The 12,881-nt window shown below is 40.9% G+C and overlaps 1 protein-coding gene across 3 annotated transcripts in view; it reads right to left on the bottom strand.

The window, feature by feature from the left end:
- stard13b (StAR-related lipid transfer (START) domain containing 13b) overlaps window positions 1-12,881 on the bottom strand; it is a 70,504-nt gene that overhangs the window by 26,718 nt on the left and 30,905 nt on the right. Inside the window, exon 1 of one of the 3 annotated variants that reach the window (XM_049576220.1) lies at window positions 7,998-8,409. The exons of 1 other annotated variant lie outside the window; for it this stretch is intronic. In XM_049576220.1, the coding sequence (XP_049432177.1) occupies window positions 7,998-8,121 (124 nt within the window). In that variant the 5' untranslated portion in view covers window positions 8,122-8,409. Of the gene's footprint in view, window positions 1-394; window positions 607-7,997; window positions 8,410-12,881 lie in introns of those variants that run through there. One more of the 3 variants, XM_049576219.1, reaches the window with a different exon arrangement.

Below are 12,881 nucleotides of genomic sequence, written 5' to 3'. Positions count from 1 at the left end.
CATACACACACTTTGTTATTTGTTTTCCAAAGATTATTTCAATCAAATTCCATCTTTATCTGGTAACAAGTGCACAAGGAGAAAAGCCAGAGATATGAATTGGCATTTGACAAAGACAATCAGCTGATGCCAAACAAACACAATCCCCTTGCTCACTTGCCACTAGGTTACCCTGCATTCATACTCTCATATTAATGTGTCATATCTTTTTCACTACATGGTTTGACTTCCAGCTGGCTTAGCTGTTACTCCTTGCATTCCTGGAGGTATGACAAGGAAGGATTAAATTAAACGGAATACGTAACAGCTGGCTCCTCAACCAAAGCTAAAAAAAGTCTAATTCTTCAGAGACCAACAGTCTGAAGTGTCACTTCTATCCAAATGCCTTTCCTACCTCCAGCGATCTTCTTGAGTAGTTGCTGCCTGGCAATGATCCTACCCAGCCTGTACCCAGAGCGTCTGCGGTGATGGTCCATTCTCAGGTAGAAATCCTGAGTCTCTGGGGTCATACTCCCAAGACACTCGCTGCCTGTGGACTCTGGGAGCTCCCGAAACATAACTGAAATACTGTACCCCAAAAAGGCTCCTGGCCGCTGGCTGATAAACACTCACCCACACACTCTCCCACCAACAGAAAACTTCACATAGAGGCGCAAAAAGCCTAGAGTGAGCTGAGCAGGACGACAGAGCAGAGCCTAGGGGGAGGAGTGCCAACACTTCAGTCTGTCTCTGCAGGTCATGTGACCACAAGGAGGCCAATGATAGGGACGCTGTAGGAGTACTGCCCACCTTGCTGAGCTGAATCCAATGTCTGTGTGAACACTTGTCAACTTCCCCCTGCTCTGGAGGGAAATATAAATACCATTGGAATGCCTATGAACTGAGTAAGGAGAGCAGGAGTGGGAGAAAGAGGGGTGTGGGAGGGCTTACAAAAATAGTGGTTTTTGGACCCGCCCTGCACTAGAACAACTCTCCTGCTGTTGCTGGTCACACAGGTGCCAAGTTTACTGGGCGAGAGTGAGTCTGTGCCATTTTAGAGAAAGCTACGGAGGGGAGAGAAAGAGAGGGACAAGTTGTTTTCTTGGCTAGAGAATGCTAATTTCTGCTCTCCCACCCCCACCACATAACCCCTAGTTCCAGCCACAGGAAGGCCTCTCAGCAGGTCTCCTCAAAGTGTCACCTCCTCAGGGGAAAAGGAAATTTTAGCTTGAATACATATGAGTGACCCAGATCCCCTTTGCCCAACACAATAGGAAAGATCAGACACCGGCATGTCATCTGTTCAGTTCTGATGGTTGTTCAGTGACAGGAACACTTGTGACACTTCGTCTCTAGTCCACACTAAAAATATATAGTATTTACTATATACTAATTTTTATGGTATATAGTTTTTGCAAGAGGGCAATGTGCGTTATCATTTTGTAATAACAGAAGTGATTTCAGACATGTGCCAACAGACCCCAGTCAAACTGTGACTTTGAATAAAGGGTTAATGGGATGGGCTTAATATGGGAAATACTATCAAACTGTTTATTTAAACCAGTATGAATATTACTTGTATAAAAATTAGGCTATTGACGAACATATTAATTAGGAAAAATGAGCTAAATGGTTGAATTGTGGAAAATCTAACCGAGCTATAGATGTTAGTTCAAGCAGGTAGACAACGACCTGGTGGGCTTTAAGAGGTTTTATGCATCCAAAGAACTGAGTGAAAGAAATGAACAGCTTCGCCACAACAATGGCAACCAGATGGTTGCCACTGATTGTTGCGGCTAACTGAGACCTGTATTTATTTATCAAAATGTGGAGCCACACCCAGCTAGATCTGAGAGGTCTCAATTTTTAATCTGAGTTTTATAGTATTAAAATTTGTATTTATATTGAGTTTTAGAGCCATAGTGCAAGTGAACTGGAAGAAAATGACAATTTAAAAATAATTGATATTGCCAGTTCAAGATCTTTCACCATTATCTACAATTTATTTTCATTTTGTGCAGTTCTGAGCAGCTCCTCCATTTATTTGTGCATTGCACTGTAGGTCAATGTCAACGGCAACTCAGTAATTAATGAATTCAGGTTTTTTTGTGTGTGTGCGAAGATACCAAAACCTGCTTTGTTTTGTAAGATGTATTTGGGACACAGCCTATGCTGTTAATAAAAAGCTGGAACAATTGGAAATATTTGCAAAAGCAATTTACACCATTTGGAAAACAGTTTTTTTTTTTAATGGAAACTAAAACTCATGCTTTTCTGATTAAAATGTCCATTTGTCTCACACATATTACAACATGGAACAACAAACTCCTCACAGTCCACATCTGCACTAGTCGACCTGCCCAGCACCAATCAGGGCCCCTGCCACTCTCCTTATGACTGTCCTGGCCTCTACATACAGGCTTGTCTGTGTAGTATAAGCATGGCGCCATACATGTGAATAGAGCACAAATGGGCAAGCGACCAAGTCAAACACAGCCCCTGTCTGTTTTGCTCCCTGGCTGGCAAAATCCACCCTAGCTTAAGCTCACAAAGATCACAATTCAGCAGCACACTTCAGAGCCCCCAGCCCGTTTTCATAAACCTCTCCTGGGTTTAATGGCCCTCTCCACACCCTCAGGTGGAGCTATTTAAATACGTGATTGTTGCTTTTTTAAGGTACTTGGTGATGGTGCGACACTATTTCGATGATGTCACTGGGCGGTAACTTATTTTTTACACACACAAACACCTGTGTTCATTCATACTGTAAAAGGATCGCTTCAGGTGTCAGATGCTAAAAAAAATGAGTGGCAGCATGTTGGCAGCAGCACAATTTCCCTGAACCCATGTCTGTGTTTTCTTCTTCCCGCTTAGTCTAGACAAAGAAATTAACTTAGTGCATCATACATATCGCATTACAGAATCAATCAGCCACTGCTATGCAACATCATAATGAATGAGATTAATGGTGTTTTCGTGTCTGTCTGCACTCAAATACATCAGTGGGGATTGTGAAAGAGCTACGAGATCTCCAGGATTCTCTTTGGGTGTCCCTGTGTTTAACTCTGTGCTGCATGCCATGAAGAAATGGCTGTGGTGTGTCCTTAGAGGGAGTGTTGTGTGTCAGGCACAGTGACTCCAGCCCTTATCAAACTTGTTCCAACACGCCTCTGTCTAGGTCTCAGAGCTCAACTACTAAACAGCATGGCAACAGGAATCCAGATTCGTGTTACACACAGACACAAACATATAGAAAGGAATGGATCTCTGTAAGATGCCAGCCAGCTTGACAGCGTGGATGCCATTGTTCATCACAATAATGGCAGTTATTGTTACTGCGTGATGACAAATAAAGCCATATTGAAATGCAACTGTAATGCAGGCATTTAATACATGCTCAGCCTTCATTCATCCTCTGTTCCAGCGCTCAGCTTCAGGCCAGGTGTTGTTACAGAAGGAAAACTTATATTCTGAATCATGGAGTCAGAGCTCGGAAACCCACAGAGGATGAGTATGTAGGCAGTTGAGTGGGGTTTAGGCACAGCTCTGATGTGGTTTAATTCAGCAGCAGACACATGTAATCTGCACTGGGCAGTTCTGGCTCTGGCGTGGCAATGTTTCCTGTGGTTAAAGCTTAAGAATAGCCCCAGTGTGACTGAAGATTTCCACCTCATGCGCCACAAATGTCTGAATTCTCAGCTCAGGTCTGGGAGTAAATCACACTTTAATACTACCTGATCAGCTAAGCTGCTGTGCAGGTGACCTGAAGCATTTGAGAAGCCCCTTACATTGGCCCTTTCCAGTGGACGAGGTGGAGGGTTCTCTTCTAGAGATTTCTTACTCACTGCAGCTGTGACTCAACACAGTGAGGATCAGTTCATGCATAATTTTTCAGACCTTAATCTCATCTTTAGTAGCAGCATAAAGCTGTTGGGATTTACCCAAAACATAGGTGTGTCCCAGGATATTCAGACCTCTCACCTGCATATTAGGTAATATTTGAGTAAAATACACATTTTAAAGGTCCAGTGTGTAGAATTTGAGGGATATATGGGCAGAAATGAAATATAAAATAATAAGTATGTTTTCTTTTGTGTATAGTCATCTAAAGATGGCAATTGTTGTGTTTTCATCAACTTAGACTGAGCTGTTTATATCTACATAGGAAGTGGGTCTGCCATGTTGCACTGTCATGTTTCTACAGTAGCCCAGAGTGGACAAACCAAACACTGGCTCTAGATAGGGCCATTAATGTTTTTTTGTGTTGGTCACCATTGTCAGCAGCCCCTCCACAATAAGCCAAACAGTGTCAGAAAAAAGTTTTTACCAATTCAAATGACCGGGTCTGTTTGTTTTGAAGATAACTTTACAGATAACTCGACTCCCAGTAAAAACCTCCTAAACTATGAACAACAAAGAAACCCTTACCAGGGGTGCACACTTGGCACTTGGGAGAAGTTTCAGCTGGTTGCAATCTACAATCTTCACTGCTAGGTGCCACTAAATCCTACACACTGCTCCTTTAAAGGAAATAAACAGGACATGGGAGAGGGGCGATGTGCTTCTTGCATTAAAATTGTGGGTGAATAGATTTCATCATATCCAATTTTAAAAAAGCGACACTGTCATTATTTACAACAATGTGAGGGATCTAAAAAAGCACAACTTACAATGCCCGCTTGTTAAAAATCTCAATAATTTTCTCATTATCTCTTCTTTCTGTCCAAACATTTGAGCAGTGCCTTTTCAAAACATTCTATTGTTGTGCTTTGGTGTATACATGAAAGCGTTAATTTATATAAACCATGTAATTTACTGTTTTACATATTACTGTGGAGCTCAAGCATGTTTTTTGGAGACTGACATGTAAGGGCTGTGGGAATATAACAACAGCAAGAAATTCTATGCAACCACCAAGCTTGTACATAACCAGATTACTGTAATTAACACCTGTGAGAGCGGTAAGTGAAACATATTATCAAAAGCTAAAAACTATGTTTGAACTCCTCCTTTCAATTCAGTATCAGTTTCTATGTTTTGTGCAAACACCCCAAACCTCAAGATTTGTTAAACCAATCAACTGAAACATGTAATATATGAAACTTGCAATTTTAATCTGATTCACAGTGAAAGTTTCAGCTGAAGGTGAAATTATATTTCTCAGATAGTGTTTTACAATATCCTGTATTTTCATTTATCTGTAGGAGTGGAGATGATGACTTATAGCCACTTACAGTGTAAAAGATTTCAAGCATATCTCCCTGTGATTAAAAAGCTTTGTGATGTATATGTATCTGTATAGAGTGTGACAGCTCATTTGGCTCCTGCTCTCCAGTTAACCTGCGACAGTTAACACCTATTAATCACACGGGAGCAGATGAAGCCTACTGTGTCTTTTTTAAATATTTGCTTGCCGCAGAGTGACCTTCAACACAGTAGCAGGTTAAAGATACAGTATCACAGTCAAACAATAATGTTTTGTGGACAGGCTCCAGATAGACTGACGTACATTGAAGTCTATCAGGTTGAAGTCAGAGTTTTAGTGTGTAAAGGGATTTTCTTTCTCTCTAAAAATATCTAAATATAAATTTTGGCTGTGATGAGATGACGGTCTGTGATTTGACACACATGAATGTCCTTGTTGACTGGCCATATCATCTCTGATGAGCTTGAAATGAGCTGTCAGGGGTCTTAAACACTTGACCCACATTTTGTACAAATCCTGTTTCCTTCCTCTGACTTCCCTTGAATCTATTTTGGAAATGAAAGATGAGTTTTCTCCTCTCTGCCCCAAATCTTACATCAACCTTGGAAACAGCTTGATGTAATATTCATAATCAACATTATGAAAGAGGAACAGCAACATATATATGTAGCACAGCTAGCAACAAACAACACAGAAGGACTTCCTAACAATATTCACATATCTTTCAATTCATCTGTCAAGTCGGTCATCTGCATCTTATGTGTCTCCTTGTTCAATGTGTAAACAAGCAGCTCAAGGTCTAAAGACTGCAGAGACTGCCAGATAGATTGCACACATCACTGAGATACATACTGTGTATGAAAACAACTGCAAAGTTAATGCGTCAAACATCCAGACAACCCAGGACTCAGCTGCTGCATCATGCCTGAGCAGGCTGCACTGCTGAGCTGAGCACGTCTCAAACGTCCTGCACATAACACAACAATCTTCTGTGAGGGTTTCACAGCAGTTTTGAATCCTACTAAACAAGGTTAGCACCACTTGGTCTCATCTATAATCATATGACATCCAGCACTCTAACTCCCTCCTGATGAAGACAGAGCTGTTGTGTGTTTCATGAGGCTTTCCCACATGAGGAGCTGATGTGGTCAATTCACAGCACCTAGTGGTAGACTCAGGTTACTGCACAAAATGATTGATTTCACTGTTCAACACTCTCAAGAGACAAATAAAAAAAATACCAACACTGCATAACATATCATATATATTATTTTCCCCTGAGATTCTTTGAAGCAACAACTTGCCTGTACTCACTTAAATATTCTAATCTGCAATCCCATTCTTTAAATGACTGCATACAATGTGTGAAACTATCTCTCATGTACATAATTCCTATACACATTAGGCAGATAGATAGATAGATATATAGATGGATAGATAGATAGATAGATAGATAGATAGATAGATAGAAACAGAAACTTTTGGAAATATGTTTTCATGTTACTTTAAGGTGCTCTATGAGTACGTGGATATCTTTAGACCAAAAGTCAAATCGGAAAATGTTAAAATATTGTCCTCTCTCTCTCTCTCTCTCTCTCTCTCTCTCTCTCTCTCTCTCTCTCTCTCAGCTTTTATGCACAGTGCAAACATTACTCATCAGCGCCACTCTGCGGCATTACCGGGGCCGTGGTCATTGACAATGAATAAAAATGAACCTCATAAAATCATGGTATGTTGCCATGGATTTCCTACACGTGTTAAATCTTACAAGTTGATTATATGTCGTATTCAGGCTTGCTTCAAAATCACATGCAACCCATTGAGATGCAATATGTAGACCTATTTTCAAAAACAAGATGTAGCTCAAAAGAGACAAGAAGAAGGTTCTCTATTGCAATGTCTTCCAGCTTATCTCCACAGATTTAAAAAGTAAAAACAGTTGGAGCAGTTTATGATGCTGAGTTTAAATCAATATGTCAATCCGTGGGATTTTACTTCACTATGCCTTCTCAACAGCATAGTTTCAGTTCTTATTAGGGCTTAAAGCAGTGATACTCAACTTATGGCCCGTGGACCAACTGTGGCCCGCCACTGAGTGCTGGGTGGCACAACAAACTTTTCTAATTCACAATGAAAATAAATTGATTCACACTAAGAATTTATTGATGAAGCCTACTTTGAATATAAATAAGGTGCAAGCGTGCATTCAAAGCATCAAAATGGAGCTTGTTGAAAAAAGGATGCCCCCCAAACCCCTAATAGAGGTCGGGACTAAACCCCAAATGTCCTCAAATTCTAAAAGTGCTCCTGCATACACCTGACTTGTGCAGGGCTCCTTCAACTGGATTTGCCTCTTGGCGAATATGAGCAGGACAGTTTGGAAAGGTTGAAAACAGGCAATTCATTTATTAAACACTGATTATTAATGTTTGTCAATTAACTGGTCCCTGATCTTCTGTCATTTTCCAAAAGTGCCCCTTTGGCGACGTATTGAACGTCCCTAACGTCAAGTGTCACATTTATTTTTTAAAACGCACTGGACCACATGCACACTGAATGCACACTGAATAGGCTACACAATACAAAGACAAATGTATTTTTAAAAATGTATTTTTTTCCCTGTCAATTTTGCATCACTTTGCTGATACTTTATGCAGCTACACCATGATGCCATTTCAATCACTGCTATCCAAAAAATAAAATGACTCCGCGATAATGAGATGAGCGGACCTAACTTTTTGCTGTGGTGTTGAGCCTATCATTAGGACTGTGTGTCCGCGGACCGGGGGTCTGCCTGCAGTGGGCTACTGACCTGCCAGTCTCCGCTCTCTGACATTCTTCCAGAGTAAATCCCAGGCTTTGGATGTGGAGCTCCGCAGCTGCTCGCTGAAAGACCGCCGGAGCTTCAGTTTCGCGGACTTCCTTCTAGATGTCATCGCAAATCCTCCACCCGGACATAATAACAAAATCCTTGTCGTCCCACACGAACACTTTCTGTTAAAGTCTCCCGCAGAAATTCACCTTTCCTTTTCCCGGTTCTAAACTTTGTGTCCACTACAGCAGCAGCAAACCTGACTTTAGTGCCCGGTCTACAAACGCAGTTGTCATCATTTTGCGGAAAAAATAAATATATTCCTCTCGCTTAGAAACGGAAATCAATTAAACGAGTAAAAGTAGCCTAAGAAAGTGATTGTAAAGCACCAAGACAGACTTTCACACCAGATGTGTGTGCGTGCGTCTGTGTATGTGTGTGAAGTAGGATTCACGCGCAGCGAGCGCTTCACAACTGTGATACCTTCACGTGCTGCGGGAAATATGGGAACTGCCAGCCGAGCACATATGATCCACCCAACAAAATGGCAAGTATGAGTGGAGAGAAGGAATGGAGAGCTCGGAGGACTGATGCTAACAACAGATGTTGAAATTGATCATTGTTTTGTAATAGCTATTTTGCATGGTATGTAAATATCAGAAAGCTATTGTGTATGTGAGATATAGAATTTCAGCCGCTGTTGACAATTAAATATCATAATTTATGACCCAGCAAATGCGCATTTTAGTAATGTTCCGTGAAGGTTCCCCGTGGCAATAATTCAGGCTTTAAAGAACAAAAGGCCTCCATAAAAAGTTCTGTCACGGTTATGTGAATACTGATGTTTCCTGCATGATGATTTATCCCAAAGATCACTAAAAGAACATTCCATTAAGCTCTCTCCATAACCAATGTTCTCCTAAGGTTCAAAAATATTTTTGGGCCCACATCATTTTTTCTAGCTCATTGCTGCAGATACAGACTGCTAAAGGGATAATTCACCCATAAAATGCCCATTTGTACATCAGTTAGTCATGCTGTGTTACCTTGAATTCGTGAAAGAGCTTGTCATCATTATACACACACATGCTCAGAAAAATAGATGATTATCATGGGTGGCATAATAAATATAGACAAGCCATTACAGTAAAAACTAACGAAATAAAAATGTACAACTCAGAAGAACAACACTGTTCATGAATGTTTCTTTGAAGCCACGTGTCAGTGCAGTGACACAAAAGTCATTACCAGGATGTTCTTCCAGCTAAAAAAATGTGAGTTGCATTTAAACTGTCCTTGAGACTACAGCTGTAAATAGCTGAAATACTATAATGAATTTACTTCACAGCAAAATTTTGCATTCAAAAAATGCTGTGATATAGGACACAACAATGTTTGAATGCGACAGTATGTCCACTGTCAATCCCCCCTTCAATCTGTGACAGCCCTGAGGCACAAGGTACCTAGAATATTTCAACCACCAGACCAGATACGCCAGAGTTTCCAATCACAGTCAATTTTGCTGCTTTCATAGACCAACAATACCTCTGACAATTTAAACACAATTGTGCAGTAGAAAACAGAGCTTTACGTAGAGTACCCAAAGGCATCACAAGCTGCAAACCGCTTAACACCCCCTCCACCAACACTACAAACACTTACAGCAGCTCTCAAATGACACATTTCAAAACTGAGCAATCACTTTCTCCAGTGCAGCCTCTCGATTTATTATGATCCCATAACAATAAGATGTAAAAGAAAAAACAACACTGCAGCATTACAGTAATGTTCAACATAGTCTCTAGGGAACCCTGTGCCCATGGTGATCAATAATGTCTTTACCCTGACAGCACTTTTTTATGAACTGCATCATAAAAGTTTTTTCTTGGGCATAATTTTTATCTGCAGGTACTCCATTTGTTGTGGTACTTCTAAAGCATCTGATTGACATAGACCTAATTATTAACTATTATTAGGAGTTTGACCTAAATTTCTGAACAGCAGGATGTCATCTATTATTTTAAAGCTTAGTGAGAGTTCAGCAAGTTTTCCTCAGGCCGGTTAGAGTAGGTCAACCCTTTAATAGAAACATGGGTTCAGTTTCAGCACCATTTATTTTTGTTGTCATAATATCTTGTACAGTAGATGCTGAAAAGAACAGAAAAACCTCAGCTCATGTCGGTGCAATGAACAAGAAAAATTCTTTTATAAGGCTCCATACTAGACGCCAGCTTCAATAATCATCACACCATAATTATTTAAGGAATTTCCTCCTATTATTGTGTGCCCATTCAGGCAGTGCATGACCTAAGAGCAGTGATATCATATCGGCTGCATTAATTTCTCTCTTCACCAGCTGGGATCACTGTTATAATAGGTTTTAATACCATAATAAACACACAGTCTTAACACAGAGTGACAGGATGAAGATCGGCAGTTTCTTAAATGAACAAATCTCTGCTGACCTCAGTTTGCCCTCTCTGTGTGAAGCTGAGCTAACATTACTTCATTACAGTAAGAAGATAGACCCCATTTGCCACCAAGCAGCACAAGTGATTTACAGATTATTACAAGGTGACATAGTGAGATATCGAAGGAGTGTGCAGCTGAGGAGAGAATATTAACGAAGGGCTCAGTTTTCCATTTGTTCTGTCTAAAACTGAAATCATGTGCAGCCAGGATCAATCAGAGAGACCCAGAGAACTGCTCTGATCTTACTGGACCTGACATGGAAACATTAACTCGGCTCTCTCCTGAAGAAAGAATAACAGAAACATCAAAGACTGCACCTTCCTGTGAAGCAAAACATCAACACTTTCTGCTCATTTATGGTAAAGGAATTTAAATAATTCTCAGAGTGTGACAGCTTTTCATCTGCATTTGGATCTAAATTAATTTGTCACCGTTATTTTAAGGTTTTGCGAGACTGATGTGAGAAAATATAGCTGCTTTGATGGTTCAGTGTGGGTCAGAGGGAGGAATCTGTTCATCGGCGATCAGCATGTTGTTATTTTCAGCCCCACTTGTTGAGACCCCAAGCTAAAATGCAGCTTGGAGGACAGAAAACACACACACACACACACACACTTGTCTGGAGAACCTGTTTCATTTGATCCTGTGCCTTTTCAGGAAGGGTCAGGGTTAGGCTGAGTCAAGCACCTTGTTTTATGGCGGTCATGTAAAACCAGGGAGCATAAAGAGAACAAGGCTGAAAGTTCACAAACAGTTTCTGGCAATTGAACTTAAAACAGGTTAAAAAAAAAAATCATCTTTAATTCAGCGTAATATCAGTCATCTATTTCCTACAAAGTGAAGTCAATAACGTAAAGAAACAACACTGATTTTAAGGAGACTTTTCACCAGGAACCTTCAAAGGGGCTGTGTATGACATTCAGAGCATATCTATAATTCAGAGTCTGATTCAGGTTGTCTGCACATGATTCTCAGTATGGAGCTGGCTGAGCTGATGGCGAGTAGTTTATGGTGCTAACAGCATGAACAGTGCCAACAATGGCAACAAACCTGACGTAGATGACAAATGCTCTCTCCTACCTAAACAACAGAATAGGTCAATTTCCACTAAGTCACAAAATGACTTGTATGACCAGCCCCAAAAAGACATATTACCATCCTAACGGTCATAGTTTTAATCACGTCCTTAAGGTCATGAAATGGTCACAGTTACACACCATAACTGCCTGGTTAGATTCAGGCAACAAACTTACATGGTTATGTTTAGGAAAAACATCACGACATGTCACATAAGTCACTAGTGTAGCATGCTACACATACTAGCATACTATACTGTGCTGTTATTAAAAGAAGTAAATGTCGACTTTGTGATACAAACACCAGTCCTGCCTTTGTTTGACCCACCCACAACCCTATAGAGGCTTCTGCAATATTTTTGCAACATGACACAGTAGCTTTACATGCTACGTCATGTTACTTCCCTCTCTGCTCCTGTAATAATTACTACAGCCACTAGAGGCCGTCTCCCAATAAAAGTAAGTATTGGTCGTCCTATGTGGTTGTGTTTTTGGTAAGATCGGGCTGGTGCTAATGATATTAAACTGGAGGGAACCAGAGGGTTGGTGCTACACTTCCGGGGTAATGCCATGAGTTGTGACGGCATTCTCAGTGAACTGTCATATGAGTGAAGTGCAGAGTGACGGCAATCAGCTTAAGGGATATACACCCGGAGACTTACAGGGACTTACATGCACACGCTGCAGGACCATCTACCACAACAATAAACAGAGAAGCTTGAATTACAACACACACAGAGTGAGAGTGAATTCATTCTCTGATCAGGACACCATTACCATTACCTCTAAACAATCTCCAAAACACCATCTGTCCATCATCTTACCAGTGTTTCAGTTAACATGGGTTGCACACAAGATTATGAATGTGTGTACTAGATGTCAGAGTTGTAAACAAGGTATCAATCTCCAGGCCCAGTGACTGACAAGGCAAGAATGGACAGACAGACAATACCGTCCCTGTCAACCCCTGACAGTAAAAGTGACGGAGGAAGCCCAGCAACAAGGTTCTGACCTCTCTTGAAATGAATCACCGGAGGTAAACACAGCCCACCGCCTCTTCTCTCTTACTCAAAAACCCAACCCCAAAACTTTTACAATAAAGATGAACATTATTGCTGTGAGGATCATTGTGGCTAGACGATGACTTAGCCTGTGGAGTGGTCCTTGGCAGTGGAAGTAATAGCAAAGAGAGGAAACATCAATCAGCTACAGAATGCTTTCCCTTCGCTGACTCACCCTTTTGTTTGTTTTGGCCAGGCAGCTTATAGAAGGCGGCCGTTTTCCCGTTTCCCCTGAAATACTGGCACGTTTTCGGAGCTAGTTTTTGTCTCACCAT

The sequence above is a fragment of the Epinephelus fuscoguttatus genome, linkage group LG5 (genome assembly GCF_011397635.1).
Source record: "Epinephelus fuscoguttatus linkage group LG5, E.fuscoguttatus.final_Chr_v1".
Classification (NCBI taxonomy): Eukaryota; Metazoa; Chordata; class Actinopteri; order Perciformes; family Serranidae; genus Epinephelus; species Epinephelus fuscoguttatus.
Note: the sequence above shows the minus strand (reverse complement) of the source record. Positions and strands in the feature narration are given on the sequence as shown.